General features: G+C 47.8%; 1 protein-coding gene across 1 annotated transcript in view; it reads right to left on the minus strand.

The window, feature by feature from the left end:
* Positions 1-19,143, minus strand: part of RTN1 (reticulon 1) — a 117,069-nt gene that overhangs the window by 45,816 nt on the left and 52,110 nt on the right. The window contains exons 2-3 of the mRNA XM_014966598.1: positions 8,804-9,538; positions 3,958-4,740 (exon numbers count right to left, since the gene is read on the minus strand). Of these exons, the coding sequence (XP_014822084.1) occupies positions 3,958-4,740; positions 8,804-9,538 (1,518 nt within the window). The remainder of the gene's footprint in view (positions 1-3,957; positions 4,741-8,803; positions 9,539-19,143) is intronic.

The raw sequence follows: 19,143 nt of genomic DNA on the forward strand, positions 1-19,143 counted from the left end.
GGGGAAGGGGAAGGGGAAGGGGAAGGGGAAGGGACTAAGCTGGCAACCTCCTTTCCTGCAGAGCCACAGCCAGATGTGCTCTAAGCCCTGTTGTGTAAGGGCTGTGTCCACCTCTGGGAGGAGATGCCAGGAGTGATGTGGGGACAGCAACAGCCCAACAGCCAATGTCCTGCTACAGCTCTGCCTTCCCCTCTTTGCTCTGCAGGCAGCAAAGCAGTCGGTAACCCCAACACAGGCAGCAACTGCAAAACTCTGGCCAAAGCAAAGCCTGTGTTGCAGCGAGCGATGCAACCTTTCTGTGCGTGTGGAAAAGCTGAGGAGGCTGCTCAGTGGTTAATGGCATGGGAAATGCTCCACGCTTTCAATCCGTCAGCTCCAGTAAAATGGAGGTAGGACGTCACTGCCTGTTTTTGTTGTTGCCACTGGATGGCAACAGACGTTAAGCAGAGACATTGAGTTATCACTGTGCAAACCACACTTGCACTTGCTGTGCCCCATCTTGTTATTCAGGAGAACAGCCGAGATTTCAGCACTTCTAGCAGACACACCAGACAGGTCTCTGAGGGATTAAGGAACAGGCTGGAAACAACACAATCAGCAAGATTGTTCCTGGGGTCAGGTTGAATGCCAGGTTTCCACTTTGCACAGCTTTTTCACGTATTTTCTGGAGTGTGCACTCAGTTTTTCTCTTGCCAGCCCAAGTCAAACTCTTCTGATGAGCCATGCAAAGCATATTCAATGTCATGGATATGAGTGAAAAACTCCTTGGTGGAATTACAGTCTCACGCTGTGAAATAGTTAACACTTACATGTGAAACTGATGGCTGAGTACTTTTAAATTACATGAGCTGGCCAAGGGCCACAGAAAGATCTCTGGCTGGGTGTCCAAAGCACAGCCAGGCATGTCAAACATCTTAATTTGATCCATCAGTTTCCCGTGAATCTCCAGAAATGCTGGGCTAGCACTGACCAGAACTCAGGTGAGACTTACTGTGGCCATTGGGGGATCAGTCCCCACCTGTACTCTGTGAACATCCCCGAAAACATCCTGTCTTAATAAGGATATGTGCTGGTAGCACAGCACTCCCGAGGGGATGTGTAACAAGGAGGTAACGGGAAACAATGAAGGTTTTTCCGTTTTCGATCTTTTAACAAGTACGTAGTCACATTATGTTAGTATTCTTTTAATGATAGCTAACTATAATTAAGATAATTCTCTCAATTAATGAATGATGACACTGTTTGCTTTGGGTGACATTGTTCTGCTGCACCTCCATTGTGCGGTGCTGCCACATCCCCCTCTATTCTCATCACTTTGGCCGAGTGTGGCCCGTGCCAAATGCCTGCCAGGTGGGTCTGAGTTGGCATATGACACATATATGATGCCATGATGTAAAGCTCTGCCAAGACCTCAGGTTGATGAGACTGTCCCCTTGGATGTGCTCTGCTACCTCGTTTCCCTGCCAGCTGATAAAGCTCCAGAATGATGGAGCTTGAGAGGACCCATGGGGGATGCTCTGGTTCGACCACGCCACTTAACACATCTCCCAGTTCACCTCTGATAACTAAAAAAACACTGAAGGATTTCACATGAATTCTCTGAGTGAGGGACAAGCTGTCCTTTCCCAGGTCAGAAGGAAAGCCCCATACTCTGCCTTCAACATGAAAATTTAATTAGCATCCAGACACAGCAACCCAATGCAGCAAATACCCATGACTCAAAAGGTAGCATAAACTGGACCCTCCATCTTCTATATTTGCTTATCTTGAGCTAACCTCCCTATACCTTGAAATCAGCTTTAAAAAGTTCCGTAAGTTTTAACAATAATCTTCTTGAGAGGCTTTACATTTTTTGTTTCCCTTGCCTTAGGCACTGGTGTGTCTCGAGGGAGAAAAGCACATACTGAACAAGCACACTGCCAAACAGTGATTAGCTGTCTTGAGTCTGTCCTGCAGGAAATGTTCCTGCCACTGCTGTCCCAGGGGAATATTGCTATTCCCGAACTACTTTCCCCAAATCCATGACCAAATTGTTAGTCATCTGCCCAGAAGAACAAACAGAACACAACGAGGTTGCAGAGACTCAATGCTGAATGCTACAGGTAAGGTGTGTAAGGAAAATTCAATCAGCTCTACAGCTTCTAGGGTTTGGGCAGAGCCTGGGCCAGTCCTACAAATAGGGAATTTGGGAAGGGGGAGAGAAATGATCGGAGCTTACCCACCCGTGACAGAACTAAGAGATGTTCAGTGTGACATTGTGAGCTCTGAGAATCTGGCAGGAAAACACACTTACAAGCAATAATCATAGAATCACAGAATTGTCCAGGTTGGAAGGGACCTTTAAGATCATCTAGTCCAAGCACCAACCTAACTCTGATTAAAAAAAAAAACAAAAGAAAGCCATACAAACCCCCCAAACACACATTACTAAACTATGTCTAATGTTTATGTCGTATGTTTCTATTCAGCCTTTTAATGTCATTAGTTCATTACCGCTAAGAATATTAGCATTAACATATTTTATTGCAGTGCAGATCCTGCAGTCTTCAGCACAGGGGGCTGTTTCCTTCCTAGGCTCGCCTGCTTGGCTTCACAGCACTAGAAACCTCAGTTGTAAAAGTGTGCCACCTAAACGTGTCTGCCGCATCTCCAGGCCATCATGTGGCCAAACATCTGCACAAAGGCGGACAGAGGAAAAAAGATGCTTTCTAAGTAAGCAGCAGGGGTGGAGTTTGCACACACACACACCCCTCCATCTCTACCCATCTGTCTGCAAGGAAGCAGCAGCTCTCTGAATCGCAAACCTCCATCTGATGGAAGAGCCCTGGCCAGCCGCTGCCCCCCAGCCCTTCCAGGGGAGACGGCAGAGGGAAAGCAGGGCAGGTGTGGGGCAGCCCCAATGTCCTTCCTCCACATGCCAGCCTACAAAGCCAGAGGCACACAAAGATCCTGGCTGTATAGAGCTGGCATCTTGCAAAGAATAAAATCTAAGCCAGTCACAGGCTGCAGGGACCCCTGGCAGTGTCGGTGTCTAGTGACCGCGCACTATCCCTTGGTCCTCGGGGTTTAGCTCAGACCAAAAGGTGGTGGTGGTGCCTCTAGGGAATCTGTGGGTCCAGTCAGACCTCAGTGCCTGGCACAGCAAGCCCAGCCCTGTCTGGCTCTACACTGGCTTTGAAGGGATCCTACAGCAAGACAAGTGCCTTGAGGGACCTGAGTAGCAGGGAAGTGTCCTGTCTTTCCACCTCTCAGAGCTGGATTAGGGAAGCGGCTTTCAGAGGGGCACACAGGATGCCCCTCAAGGCATGCAGAGATAGGACGAGCACCCCTAAGCCACCTGCCTCCCAGCATCAGCCTGGAATTGTACACAAACCCCTCATTATTCAGGATGGAGGGTCTCAACCACCATGAGAGAGATTCATTTCAGATGCACAAGCTTCAGAAACACCCAGACCCACCAAACCAAACTCCTCTCCACCTCCAAATCTTTCTTTTTTTTTCTAAATGTATCCTCAAAAACATTATCCTCACATTTCTGGGAGGGGCAGGACTACCTTCCTGATTGTACCCCTTCCCTGAGGGAAGGCAGGCAGTATTACAAAGGAAAAATGACCATTTGTTCCTCTGTGTTCTCCAGATGCCTGATGTATGGAATCAGCTTTATGTTACTGGGGTTCCTGCTTGATCCAGTATCTATATGCTTAAGCCTAAAAATTATGGTTGTGGTGGGTTATTTTTTTTTCTAAGGGAAAGGAAAAGGAGAAAAATAAGAGGATGGGAAGGTCAGAGATGATGTATGCGTTGTCACAGGCATGCCCAGCTTCGAGCTGAGGTTATCCAGTGCCAGCAGCTCCCTCTGCTCAGCACCAACAACATCTCCCATGCAAGGAACAGGCACTTCTCCCTCCCCCCTCTTCTCAGCAGCACTGCAAAAACAACAAGAACTTCTGCATTTACCTTTCTGCTTATTTAAAAATGGCAGTAGGGGCGACGCCAAGGGACTTCTTTTGCCAGAGTCCTTGGAAGACCCTTTACATTGGTTAACAACAGTTTCTTCAATGGGTTTCTTCAGGGTTATTCTTTCCTTCAGCTCCTCAGTGCTGACGGCAGAGGTCAGGGGCTCAGCACCTACTTCTGGTGCAACAAAGGAGCATTTCAGATAGGACGCGGACTCTGCCAGGTTCTCCCTGTTCATCCTGCTCTCCGTCGTTTGACTTGTTTTGAGGTCGGAGGCATCAGTGCGCGAGCCGTTCTCTTCCTTGATAATGTCCATGACCTTGGGCTTCATCAGAGGGGAGTCTTGCTCCCTCTTTGGGCTTTCTTCAGAGGCTGACGAGGCATCACAGGACTCGATGATGAGCTCGCTGTCAAGCTCGGCCTCCCGCTCCTCCCGCAGGATGCTGTACTGGATGGAGGGGGAGGCAGGCGATGGAGGAGGCCCTCCAATGTGGCTGAAGGTCATGTAGTTGGACTGCAACACCTCCTCTGCAGCCAGTGGGTCCTCCGAGACCAGCTCGATCTCTGAGTCCCCTGACTCAGCGCTGCTGGCTTCGTTATCCAGGGGTGAGGAGACGGTGGGGCGCCCAGGTTTGACACGCTGGTCTCTCTTCTCAGCAGAAAGGGCTGGTGACCGCTGCACCTCTTGGGTCTCGAAGGAAAAGCTTTTTGCTTCCTTGATGGCACTGATGAGTTCATCTTCTGACAGGCTGCCTTTTCCCTGTGACTCTGAGCCGGACGGTTCTGCCACGTGGAAAGAAAGAGGGGGGGAGGTGAGAAAAAAATTGTTAAAAAAATAGATTTTCTGGCTGCTTAGGCAATAAACACAATAGATTTCATGCCAGCACAAATCTCTTTAGCAGGGCTGGTAACACAGGCAGAAATTCTCCCCATCTCATATCACTAACAGTAGTAACAGCTTGTCCTTACAGACTGTTTCCCATGCACATACTCCTTAAAAAAGAGGTATTATTGCCATGATCTACTGAGGAATAAGCTGAGGCACAAAGCAGTGATGGTCAGTGATTGGCCAGTGGCTCAGCAATATGGTTTTTCACCAGAAAAATCACTAGTCATGAGGAACATGGGCTCAGGCCACATGTGACAGTGTCCTACTGTCACCAGTGGATATGGGGACACGCACACAGGGCTGCTGGGTTCCTGGTACTGGTGATCATAACAACCCATGTGTAGTTACTAGCAACTTTGTCAAGCTTTAATTCTCAGGGGTGAAAAGTTCCAGGGCAGAAACTTTTCTCAAACTTTTTTTTTTGTGTGTGCAGGTGAGTGGATGGTGAATTCTCTGCTTTTATCTCAGTTGGGTCCAAGCAAGAAACTCGTTTTTTACTGTAATTCTTAATATCATTAAGAACTGCATCAGCCAAAATAATGACTGACCAACTTGTCACCCAAAATTTGAAACAAAAAAAATTTATATGCATTTTCTGGCTCAAACTGGAAGAAGATATGATCTGACAGCGGAAATAAGCAGTTTAAAAGGCTTGCTGATCACCCGGGTTTAGCAAGGAGCCTGCATCCCATCATTAAGAACTGCATCAGCCAAAATAATGACTGACCAACTTGTCACCCAAAATTTGAAACAAAAAAAATTTATATGCATTTTCTGGCTCAAACTGGAAGAAGATATGATCTGACAGCGGAAATAAGCAGTTTAAAAGGCTTGCTGATCACCCGGGTTTAGCAAGGAGCCTGCATCCCATCCTAGAAAGGAACCTAGCACCAGGCTTCCCACCTCTTTCGCCTCCCTGCATATCACTTCACCATGTGGGATTTTGTAATGAAATAACAAAGAAAGTAAAATTTCGTGTAAAGTATTCACAATAAAAGGCAACGGAGGCAGCATAAGGTGCATCAGCAGCCGTGGTGAGTAACGGCGTTGGGAACAGGCTTCACCTGATCTCTCACAGAGCATCAGCCAGCACCAAACCCAGACTGCTCCTGCTGCGTCAGCAGCAAGGCTGGTCTGTGCCAAGGGGGACCATGGCAGCATTTTGCACCTGGTCCCTGTCTGTGCCTGGCCACTGCCACCTTCTGATTGCTGTTTTCCAACCTTGCACTTCACTGACCCAGAGACCGCTGCCGTCCACACGCAAAAGCCTCCTTTTTGGGAGGAAAAAGGCTGAATTCCACAGTCACGTTGAAACAGCCATCAAACACACATGGAAATTTATCCTCTGAACTCTCAAGTGCTCATGCACTGATTTTATATCATTATGAATGTAACAGAGACCACTAAGTGGCATTGTAGGTGGTGAGGGTTCAAGAAAGCCATCAGGAAAGAAGACCCCCAAGTTTCCTCCTGCTGATGCTGGCAAAGAGGCCCGTGGCAGGATACTGCCTGTGCCTGGAGACCGCAGAGGAGTGGGGGACGGTTTCCAGCCCCTCGGTTGCAGGTGTGGGGAGCCCCAAGCTGACCTACACCTGCTCTTGGTGGGTATTTGCCCCCAGCCCTGCTTCAGGTGCAGCCACTGCCATCAGCTGCCTGAGCCTGCCCAGCTGCGTTGGCCACCTCTGGAAGGTCCTCTACAACAGCAGGTGGGAAAGAGATTGCATCAGATGTGACCTGGGACAAAATCACTGATTCTGGCAATTTCCAGACTTGATTTCTCAGGGCAATACTATAGCTGATTTGTTCCTGTTCGCCTTCTCCACAACAGAACCTGAGTCACAGCATCCTGCTGGGAGAGAGGCAAGAAAAACAACCTCCCCACACCCCTACAAGCAGTTCTGGGTTGTGCATCTGCCAATACATGTCATCAGCAGTTTTGAGTACATATTGTTGGCATGTCTGCAGCTCCTCCGGCAAAACACCTCTTTTCTAACACATCCCTCTCCCGTGAGAAAGTCCTTCTGCTACCCGGAGCGTGGCCTGTCCTAATGCTGGGAAGTTTCTGCTGAGGTGGCTGGGCTGAGGAGGAGCCTGAGCATCCTCTTCCTCGGGCCGCAGGAAGCCACGTGAGCGGCGCCGCTCTCCTGCTCTGCTGTGCGTGAGCCTGTTCTCCCCGAGCCATGACTCAACCCGGAACACGGCCAAAGCGTTTTCAGAAGCCCTGATCCAAGCAGGGGAGAAGCGGGGGCTTCGCCAGCGTGTTTGAGGGGGTATCCAGGAGCAACGACTTCGCTGGGTCACTGGGCAGGAATAACGAGGGCAGGTTTTACATTTCTTCCTAGCCCTATGAATGTGGAGCCTGGGCGCAGCGTGTCACTGTCTGCAGGAAAGGGGGGAAATCCATAGAAAACACCCTGCAGAGCCAGCCCCTGAAGGGAGATGATGGCTTCTTTCCTTAATGCCATAGATAAGTAGCGTTTTTGGCTTTCCAGCACCCCGATGTGAGGCAGTGGGACTCCCCCAGGGCTGTTTGGGATCAGCTTTGGCCACGGAGAGGTACGTTTCCAGTCACACCAGTGCCTCCCAGTCAGGCAGCCTCAGCCACACACTATTCACCTGGTTTGATGGGATACAGCTATCGAGTGTCGTGAAGGCAGCCTTGAACAGCCACCACAGGCTTGAATAAATAACAATTAGTGCCTCCAGCTCTTAATTACCTTGTAGTGCAGAAAGCGTGAATTGATAAAAAAAGGCATGTCTCAGAAGTAGCACGTGATGTCACCCAGTCAAATAAAAGAAGAAAAATGGGACTTTAAAGTCTATTTGTTATGTAAGGTTTCTGGCTGATGCAGGCAGGATAAACTCACAGCTGCAGTGGGCTCTTTCTGCCTCTTTTTCTTGTGTGGAATTGTACAAATGCATGCTCAGTACTGGGTAGGAACTAGGTATTTCTAGGCATTAGTAGGTGTAGGCATTAGTATATACAAAAGGTCTTACTATGGGTGGAAATCCTAGACTGCCGTGTTAGGGAGATTCCAGTTGATTTTTTAAATGCTTCTAAATGCCATCAAAGCAAAGGAAATTTCCGCTTGGGGATATTCATCGTCTAGTGTCAAATATTCATTGTCACAGGGTTTTGATCCAGGACGTTGAAACTTAATTTCAAGTCTGAAAATTCTATTTCCTGTCTCAGAACTTTATTCCTTTTTAAAACACCATACTACTTTAATATTTTATCTGTGTAGAATAGCGAAAATAAGAATAGACATTATGTACTACTGCAGTAATCAGATAATAAGAAAATATATAAACATGGAGTTTTGGTGCCCCCCCTACAGAAATCAGGAGCCTTGAAAAAAGACTAGCCCTTTGTCCCTCCAGGCCCCTTTGTAAATGAGGTGACAGCATTTTGCTGCTCAGTACTTCTAAAAGCAGCACTTTCACTTGAAAACAACACTTATTTTTAACAATTTAACCTCATTCTCTACAAGAGCAAAGCGGTGTTAAAACAGCCATTAAAATTTAAAAAAATGAACCCAGAGATTTGCCGCACCCTGGTCCCACACATATCATTTCCTCTGGGGAGTGTGGCCAGCCAGGGTGACCAAGAGACCCCAAAATCACCGACACCCAGCCCAAGCCATCGCCTGGTTGATGATACCCCCAGTGACACCTGCCAGCTCACTACGAGCCCTCGAGGAGAGAGCCCCAGGGGACCAGGATCAGCAACCCTGGATCTGACCCCAGTCCTGCACAGTTCGCATCCCCCTTCGGTTCAGCAATGCCATGTGGCACCTAGGCCCAGCAGAAACACCTCCAGCCATGGAGACCCATTAATATCTGCTCGCACTCCCTTACACCCACCCCACAAACCCGTAGTAATTCTCCAACGTGCAGGACCACAACTGCAACCATTCTCTCAACAGCAAAACAAACGGTGCCATGCACCAGCCCTACCTGTGCCAGAGGACGGTGGTGTGACAGACCCCGGGCTCTCATCTTCCGGCTCCGACACCATCACCGTTGGTACCACCTCATGGCTCGGCTTCAAGCCAGTCTCTGGCTGAATCGGGCTTGACTTTTTGCTGGCAGCTTCCCCAGCACTTTCTATCTCGGTGAGCATGATCTTGACGGGGGCTGTAACTGTGGAGTCACTGTGCTGATCTCCAGACCTTGTGTCTTCAAGTGGGTCTTGTTCTTTGGCTGCCTTCGTGCTCTCTGCAGTCATCTGCTGAGGTTCAGCAGTGTGGCTGGACCTGGTGGGTATTCCCTGGTACTTATCGATAAGGACTGGGCTCTCATCTTCTGAGTCAGGGTCAAGTTTTTCTTGGTATTTTATTTCTTCTGATCTACCCATGTCCATGTATTTATAGGCCTCTTTCATGGGATCTGCTAAGGTCTTATTGACTTCAGTAGACTCTGCAGGAGTCATCTCTATTCCTGAATCTGAGCTAAACAAGCCACGGGACTCAAATCCAGTCACATCCTGAACAGGGTGCCCCAGCGTGTTCAACCCCTCTGTGCTACTCGAGCAGGGAATGGGGCTGTTCTCCTGCTGATAAATGCCCGTGAAATAGGTGGAGTCCCGTGGAGTGGTGTAGTGGACATCTGAGATGAGAGAGGTGTAGAAGGAGCTGTCGTCCCCGTTGGCAGTGGAGCCGTAGTCAAAGGGGTTCGACGAGGCTGTGACACCTAAAGTAAAGACAAAAACGATGCACAGTGAAGAGACAAGTGCCTGAGTGCATCAACCTTTCTGCAAAGCTGTACTCATTCCTTCCTGATTTTAGAATTGGGTTGTGCACCAGGCTTGGCTTTGCTTGTGAACTTTTTGGGACCGTCTCTATACTTTTGGGCAACGTAGCAGCACATCTGTCAGATGAGGCTTCCAGCTGCTGTTGTACCTTAAAATCACTATAACGATCCTGATAGCTGCTAAGAGTTCCTGGCCAATGTTTGCCCAGCCTGTGCATAAAACCACCCAGTGATTCCAATCCCACAATCTCCTTCACAGTCTGATTCGGGGACTCAGCATCCAATATCCTTAAAACCATCTAATGTCCAATACAAAACCAGTCCAACCAGTCCTGAGCAATAAGATATTTTTTTTTTTTAATACCGAGAATTGGAGGAGTTTCACCTTAAGGAAAATTTTCATTAAGAAAAAAAAAAAACAAACGCTGGACAGAAATTGAAATGGAAAGTTGGTAGGCAGCTTCAGATTTCGTTTTCTCTTTTAAGAGTAACCACCCTAAATTTGTGAAACACCAGGGCAGAGACTAAACATCCTCATTTACTGATTTCCACATGCCCAGAAAGCAGTATCCTGTGTGCATCATCTACAAAGCATACCAAAATGGAAGTGATTAAACCTCTACCCACACCCATGCATCATTTTCACAGACCTCCAATTCCCCCTGTCATGTTTTAAGTTCCTGGGTATGTTGCTAATTGAATGACAAACGATGGCCACTCTCTATTTGGTGCATTAATATAAAACACAGCTCAATGACAGGAACACCAAGAACCCCCGTGAGGGAGGCAGGAGGTGGGGAGTCAAATTTTTGTAGGTGCTAGGGGAGTGGGATGTAGAGGAACAAAGCTAATGTCTGTAGGAGCTGATGCCTGCAGGAGGGTGTTATCCTGTGCACTGATGCACGCTGCACGGCAGAGGCTGGACGGCTTTCTGCCACCTCTGCTCATCACAGAATCACAGAATGCTATGGGGTTGGAAGGGACCTCTGGAGATCACCCAGGCCAACCACCCTGCCAGAGCAGGGCCACCCAGAGCAGGTCCCACAGGAACGTGTCCAGGTGGTTTTGAATGTCTCCAGACTTTGGGTGTTGCTGGTCCCACGCCAGCCCTCATCCTTCATCTGCTCCTGCACACATGATGCTGACAGCAGCTCCGTCCCCGCACCCTGAGAGCCCATGGCCAGGGACCTGTGGCATCTACCTTTGCTACACCAGAGCACTGAGCACAGCGGGGCTGCACCTAGCAGGTAAAAAATTGTCATCACCATTCCCGGCCTCCAGCTTGCTCTTCTCACTGCTATGAAGCACTGCATAGACCTTCTCACAGAAATATTTGTGATCAAGCCAAGATCTTGAGAGTTTCAGAGTGTTGAGGGTCACTGTGGAGATTTTTCCTATGCATGTGAATTTGGGACTTTTTTTCCTTTCTATCTAAGTAATTTTACATTTACCTACTCTGAATTTCACCTTCTGTTTTCCTGCCAGGTCACTCAGGGCTGCAAGATCCTTTTGCAACTCACTGCAGGCAGCTTTCACCCTCGCTGCTCCAAATGACTCAGTCTGAGCAGTAAAGGTGAGTGAGAATGGAGCCTAAGTGGAAAACCACAGGGAAACCAAAGCAGAATAAGGGCTAAGCTGGGCTGCCCAGCACCCACATCAGGTCCTACCTGAGGTCATCCAGTGCCTCACAAGGACATTTCATACCCAAAAAAATGATCAGTAAGCAAAAATGGGTTGGTTCTTTTTCTTGCAAATATTTTTCTTGCTGAACTTGCCTGTTTGAAAATTATCAATAAACAGCCTTGGATTTTCACAAATGTGTTGGTTAGCTGGAATTATCTGATGAGTTGTTTATGCCAACATATTTCAGCTGTGAGTTGCTGACTACAGACTATTCATGCCTGCTGCTGCCAGTATCTGCTGTTTGTAATTTACTATTTGTGCTGGGTGAGTCGCTGCCTAAATCATGGGGCTTCAGGGCTGCTCTTTCATTAGATAATTCCTCGGTGCCTACTGGCCCAGTACAAAGCCCACCGAGTTCACTAGAAAAGTCCCATGGATTCTGAGTGGTTTTGGACCAGCTCAAGATGGCTGTGCAATACTTTCTGCTCTGGGTGCTCATGAAAAATACACCATCACACCACCATCAATGGACAAACATCCATTTCTACAAACATCCCACTACTGCTAGTAAAGAGGGAGCCCAAACGTAGAAAGGAGATTGAAGTTGCCGTCAAATCAATATCCATGGATGCTGTTTGCAGCTTTCATTTCTGCTTTGTGCACAGCGTGTGTGAGCCAGACGCACGTGCTTTCGCAGCACTCAGGAACGCCGATGAAAAGAGCAGTGAAAGGTTTGCTAATGTGTTTGTGTCGGGGGCTTCATAGCAGGAGTTATAGCAAGCTAGGGTTGATTGCAGGAGAGCCACTGCGATAAAGACAGCCTGTGAAAATACCATCCTATTCTTTATGTTACTCAGCAGCAGAAAGAAAAAATAACCCTGGAATAGCCATTGACAGAAATATCATTTCACATTATCAAACAGGACAAAACCAGCACTGCAGCAGATGTTAACACAAGACCTGACTATAAGTGGACTCACTGTCCATCAGAAACCTTTTATTATTTTTCTTCAATGGTTTTGCAAATAACAATGAAAACAGCAAATGAGTTTCTTACTGGGGTTCAGGAGGAAGGAAAGCAGTTAAAGGGTGTATGAGCACGTCCATGTGCCTGTGGGAGCAGAAGACGGGGTTTCCATCAGCAGGACATAGAGGGATCCCAACTCTCAAGGCAACCACAGAGTCAAAAGCGCTGAAGACACATGAAATTGCCTAATTACTAGGATTTAATGCAACGCTCTATTTCCACAGGGAATGATTTAAAGCTATTGGTAAAACTGACTCTTATTTGGGAAGTGTGAATCTATCACCTATTAGGCTGGCTATTAAAGACACGGAAACCTGTAGTAGCTGAGCAGATTTTTACTGAAGAATAGTGTATTCAGAGCCTGGTGATTAAGCAAAAACCTGTCTGACTTTAAGATCATTAATTCAATATCCATGGGCAGGAGAAGCCTTGAATAGCACTAGTTAGGGATGGCAGTATCAGATCTGAATTTAGCCTTGCTAAAAAGGGTTGGGTTTTTTTAATCTAGATTTCCCTCAAATATGACCAAAGACCTTCCTGACAATTCAGATGAAGTAAAGCTATTCTGAGCCTGAGAGCAGCAGTCATGCTTTCTTGTCACATGAACGCTTGGGAAATAATTTCACTTCCTGCAACCAGTTAAGACAGTCTCATTGTCCAGACCTTGCCACCACTTAAACATCTGTATTTGGACATCAAACCACAGTTGCGGTTCTCTCTGATGACCAGCACAGACCATGTTTCCCAGCCCCACATCAGCAGCTCATATTCCAGCTTCTCCTTCATTTTTATCATTCATGAGCACCAGATAGAGGCATCTTCCTGCTTTCTTCCAAATGCACAACAAAAGTAGCTATGAAACAGCCCTGCCTTTTCTATACTAAATTTTGCATATCCATGCAAACCTCAAAAGTACTTGAGTGCTTGTGTGTCAACTCAAGTAGAATTTGAAACAGAAGTGGCTGAGACCCCTCATACAGCATCACAGAATCTTCATGGTTGGAAGGGACCTTTGAGATCATCGAGTCCAACCGTAAACACACACACAAAAAAACCCAATCCAACAATCCCGGGCGCTAGAGAATGCCCTGAAGTGCCACATCTACACGTTTCTTAAATACCTCCAGGGATGGTAACTCCACCACCTCCCTGGGCAGGCTGTTCCAGTGCCTGACCACCCTCTCAGGAAAGTTATTTTTCCTAATATAAAAACTAAACCTCCCTTGCCCCAACTTCAGACCATTTCCTCTGGTCCTGTCATTATTCCCTTGGGAGAAGAGGCCAACACCCACCTCTCTACAACCTCCTTAAGGATACCAAGTGCAGGCATCACCGTGCTGTGGATAACACCACTAAATCAGCTATGGGTCTCCCCTGGATTGGCTTTCTCAACAGCCAGAGCCAGCTGTCGGCTCTGGGTTATCCCACCTCCAGATGCTATCAGTTTGATGCAGAGAGAAGCAAGGTGCTTGCAGGGGAGCTGTGCTAGGTGTGCATCCCTGGCAGCAGTGCCGGCCATTCCCAGCAGCCAGGAGATGGTGCTCTTTGTTTCAGCTCAGCATTTGCAGACCCACTTTACAGGTTAGCAACTTCTTTTCCTCCAGAAGTCTCCTGATCCTGACTGCGGGAAAGATGTAACTCCACAAGTCCCAGCATTCACAAACATGAATGGCCATACTCCAAAAGTCATTTTGGCATTCATCCATACAATAGATGCTACAAGAACACTGGATGTATCGGAAGGATACATGCTTTTATTCTATTATTATTTCCCCTTGGTTCTATGCACGAGTTCTGAATGTGTTGAGGAAACACAGAGCAGCAAGAAGGTTGCTTCCTGCTGTCTCAGAGCAGCTGATAGCTCTGTGCCTGAGCTCCTGGGGACAGTATTAAGCCAGCACATCAGCTGTGCAAGTTACTCATCCTTCCCCTCCAGATCCCACAGCAGCCAGAGGAAACGCTGCCATGCAGAGAGGCGGATCCCGTCTCCTGCACAGGCAGGAGGGCAAAAGGACAGGGTGGAAAAAACAGGCTTAAATCTCTTTACACTCTGGTTACTCCCTTGACTTAATTGGAGTGACCTGTGATTCATCCCACCTGAAATGGAAAGTAAATCCTAAACATAAATAAATTATGTTTTGATGCATGAAAAACCCCTCCTCCAGGGCAATGTGGAGAGGATATGAGTTACTACAGCCTCCAGTCCCAGAGTTTATGCTGTCTAGCGTAGGCGGTGCAGCTTCCAGCTCCAGGACTCACACATTTTGGTCCTTCCTGTGCTAAATATCTTGGGGGGATGGAAGGGCAGAGGCTGGAGGGAGGGACAAATGGCTCTCAAGTTCCATCCCAAGGAGGCCCTAAGACTTTTGGGAGCTTCAGTTTGGGGACTGCCCATTTGAAACGCTCCCCCCTAGCAGCTGGTGTCAGGTCACCATCATGTTACACTGAAGCATGGTCTTTCCATGTGGCTTCCCAAGACCACGCCTTGGGATTTCTTCTGTTGCCCCAGCTGACTTCTGGTTTCTTGCAAAAACCATATGGACACAAATCAGACCCTGGCTCAGCTGCCAAGTGCCACAGCCCTGTCTGCAGAAGGCATGTGTAGGAAACACTGATGAGCTTTTAATAAGATTAAGACAGGTCCACTCTGGGGAGCACAGGATGCGCTGTGCTGCTGGCACTGTCAACCCAACAGGCTATTAAAAGCATCTATTTTTTTCGGTCATGGACTCTGCACCACGACAGCTATCACCTCCCTGTCAGCACTGCTCCAATAAGACACCAGGGTACCACCTTTTTGCTGCCACTGAATAGGCACTGTGGGCGTCACAGCACACCACAGACCCAGCCAAGTCAAACAGGGGAGAGGAGCTTGGTTTGGTGATGCTGGGTATCCTCAGTTCCCATGGACATCCACAGAGCTCACGGCATCTGACAGGTGATGCTCAGCAGGTCCCCCAGAGCCAACCAGCTGGTGTGCAAAGTGAACCCATGGTAAATGATTCAGCAGTTCCCACCCCCAAATTCCCTCCAGGCTTTCCTCTTCAATAAATGGTCTGATATAACCCCTGATATAAGGTCTGTGACAACCCTTCACAGTGCTCTAGACAGGAGGAAAAATCATAAACATTGAAAAAAGTGCCTTGAGAGAAGCAGAAGGATAGTTTAAAATGCACATAAAGTTGCAAATGCTCCTGCTATAAGTGTAGCTGCAGCAGATCTTCATAATTATCAGAAAGAGACACAAATATAATTTAGTAAGTTTTATCAAAAATCTGGTTCAGGAAAAAAAACAGGTTTTCACTCCTGTGATAGTATCATCAGGAGTAACACGACTGGCCAGTAGCGTTCAGTGACACTAAGGTACTGCCTAAAATAGTACCAAATGGACGTTGCTAAGGATAATTAAAGTCCACTTATGAGAATAATTTATTTGTATTTAACTGTAGTCACATTTTCCCTGGAATGATCAAACTCTATTGAGTCCCACAGCAAAAATACTCAAAGCACTCAGTGAATTAGCTCCTCAGTCATGCTTTTCGATGACTTGAAATGGGGCCCAACTCCCTTTAGAGCACCAGACACTGAAGTATCTCACAAAATATGGATGCATTTGGCTGAATTTCATTTGTCCTTAAGTTCTAAAATACATAAATCCTATTTCAAACGTGATTTAGGAACTTCAGGTATTCACTGTTTTTAGCCTCAGACTGCTACAAAGCACTCTGCAGACTCAGACCAGGTTGTCTTTCAATATCCCCTGCAGAAACACCCTCTTTCTCTCCCTAGCCTCCATCCCAGGGCTCTGCCACAGGTACCTCCTGCACATCCAGCTCCATCGTTTCCGAGTCCCAGTTACTTATAAGTTCAGCTTTGCATGGTTGCTGTAAGGCAATCCACAGCCATGCAACTGCAGATTCAAACCCAGCCTGGAAAAGAGAGAAATGCCAATACCAGCTGCTTGCGATGCTGCGATCAACTCAGAAATAATTTCCCTACAGCTTCAGGCTCTTCCACACCCGGGGAGAGAGGGCTCAGCAGCAGCGAAGTAAAAGCCAGCATTCAAGAAAGGCTTCTGCTGAAATCTAAGTCTTTGAGTAAGAGTTTGATACACACCTGGAGGGACTACTGAGTTTTCTCTATGCCACTTAGACCCAACTGCAACATCTCGTGGAAATCCAGCTATTAAAACATGAGGAAATAGGGAAGAAAGCATTGTCTTGCACTTGAGTTTGGCTCCCCATGCCCCAAGGACAAAGCCACCCTGGCAGCATGAATCTTCCAGGGAGACAGAGCGACAATTGCCACAAAGTTCAGCTGAAATAACTGGGGGCTCTCGAGAGGAAAATTCATTTTGTGACAATGTATAACAGCTACAGCGACATGTCAGGCACAGTAATTCAAGGAGAAAACCAGCTGCCAGGCACTGAGGGCTGGGGTAAATCAGGAGCAACTCCACCGACGGCACCAGAGTTACACCTGTATAAAACTGTCACCGGGGAAGGACATCTGAGGCCCTGGGAGCCAACAAATAGAGTCTGAAGACAAGACAGTACCGGCCACAGATCAGGATCAAATCTAATGCCCAAGGGACCTCAGGGAAATCTAGGCCAGAGAGGACACGGCGGCACGAGGCTGATGCAGGCAAAGAGACAGAGCTCAAAAATCACCATCTAACTCTCTCTTTTCATCCAAGGTTTCCCCCATTGCAACATGACCTGTGTCAGGGAGACCATAAGGCCAGTGTACGCTGGCTCCTGGTGACTACCTTTATTGGCAGCAATAGAAATATTAGGAGAAAAAACACTGCATAACTTCGAGTAGGATCCAGAACATATGACATCAAGGAGCAGTGAGAAATAGGGGCAGTGTCAGAAAAGATTTTAAAAAGAAGAGAAACTGGGGGGTTCTGCTGAAGCAGGTGAGGCAGCAGGCTCTGATCCAAGTGTTAATGTGGTTTCCTTGCATGTTGAGCAATTTCCCTCTGTTTCTAGAAGGTGGGGGCACACCTGAAAGTCAATAAAAAAGTTTTCAGAAGTATATTAAAAGTTAAACCTCTCAAAGTAGCGCAGAATGTGGGGCAGAGCCACTGCAATCATAAATCAGCATCAACCTGCTGGCTCCAGCTTCTGCCTAAGGAGGATAGGACCATATGTGCTACAACTAATGCTATAATTGTCCTTGACTTCAAGGTCTCTCTTTTATTTACCTGCCACTAGGTCTCTTCCCCTGTAAAAGATGAGTTTACTCCAAGCAGAGACAGGAAAAATCCTCCCCAGACATCTCATTTCCCTGAAGGACATTTTTAGAGACTTATCCCACCCTTCACCCTACGTTAGTGAAGAACCAATACAACTACAAGCTACTCCATCTCCCGACTTTTAATACTTGACACCAAAAATATTCACCCATCCAGGAGACCAGCCAACAAGTCTGAAGTCTGTACTTTGAGTAGAGGCATAATTAAGATTTCAAAGAACATGGGTTAGTTGGAGTGTCCCCCTTCCTGAAAGCTCCTGCTCCTTCCTTACTCGGCAGCTCTCCATCTCTATTCATTTGCAAAGCCTGAAGGCTTGCAAGGATGATGCGAGACCTCTGTGGTGACCTGGGGCCTGGTCAACAGGCTGGCTTGTCTTTGGGCACCATTCACAGACACCTTGGATGTCGCCCACAAGCTCCTCACTCCTGAATACCCCAAGCTGGGGGGGAAGGAGCAGCTCCTCTCCCCTCTGTACGTGCACACCATGCAGGCACCCCCCCAAGCAGCACTGAAGACTAAGGAAGCCTGGGGCATGGCTATCTTCAGCTCTGACCCTCTACTGTCCTGCTGCAGCCAGCAGGGCAGGGATGGGGCGATTCCTCTGCTGTAGGGCAGGCAGCTGTCCATCACCTCTTTTCTAGAAGAGCAGAGGAAACCCACAGCAAAGTCACACCTCTGGTGTTTGCAAGGGGACCCAGCTCCCTGCAATCACAGCTAGTGGCTAAATCAGAGTCTTCTGCAGATATACAGGCAGCAGAGGTGAAAGCTCTTGAGGTTGCGGCAGAAGTACCTTGATTCAAACCAACCATTTGTGGGAATTACTGTGTGTTATTAAAGCAGGAGGGGAGCAGCAGCTTGACAGCAGCACCAGGACTGACCTCTCTGACAGGGACCTCTCTCTGCATTCAGCAGCACAGCCTGCTGTCTGGCTTTGCAAGCGAAAAGCTGGGATAATCACCCAGATCATGACGCCTTGTGCAGCTTTCCCAGAGTCTCTGCTGCATGGGAAGGGTTGGCTGCCGGGTAACTGTGGGAGCTGCAGGGAAAGGCAGGAGCAGAGCGCTCTCCCTTCGCTCTCCTCCTCTGCCCCACCTCCCAGCCCTGTGCCCACGGCGCTGCTGGAGCCCTTCTTGCGGTGCAGGTATCACACACCACCTCCTCACCCACCTCTGCTGGAAGATTGCCATTAAAAGCTGCAAAGGAAACTTAACTTTTCAGTCACAGGGAGGTCAATTTTCCTCCAGAGAATGCCCCTTCCCCAGTGAAACATCCAGGACTCCCAACCTGAAAATGTCTGTCTTTGCTGCCGTCCTGCCTTAGAAGAGGCAGAAAGCAGTGAAAGTTTCCTATTCAGCCCGGGGAGGTTTCAGGTTCTAAATACTGAAGGTTTTGAAGAGTAGTTACACAAATAACTCTTGAATGCTAACAGTAGAGGTGCTCCTGCTTGGGGAGACAGGATAAATACATGACTGTCCTGGTTTGAGGTAAAACAGAGAGGCTCTTGCTTATACTCATTGCTATAACAACCAAGGTCAGCTAATTTCATTATTTGCCCCATTGGAGGGTTGGAAACAAAAGCGTAGAGAGGTCCCACCTACAGGGAGCAACAGACGGGACAGGTGACCCAAACCTGAC

The sequence above is a fragment of the Calidris pugnax genome, unplaced genomic scaffold, assembly GCF_001431845.1.
Source record: "Calidris pugnax isolate Ruff unplaced genomic scaffold, ASM143184v1 scaffold74, whole genome shotgun sequence".
Taxonomy (NCBI): Eukaryota; Metazoa; Chordata; class Aves; order Charadriiformes; family Scolopacidae; genus Calidris; species Calidris pugnax.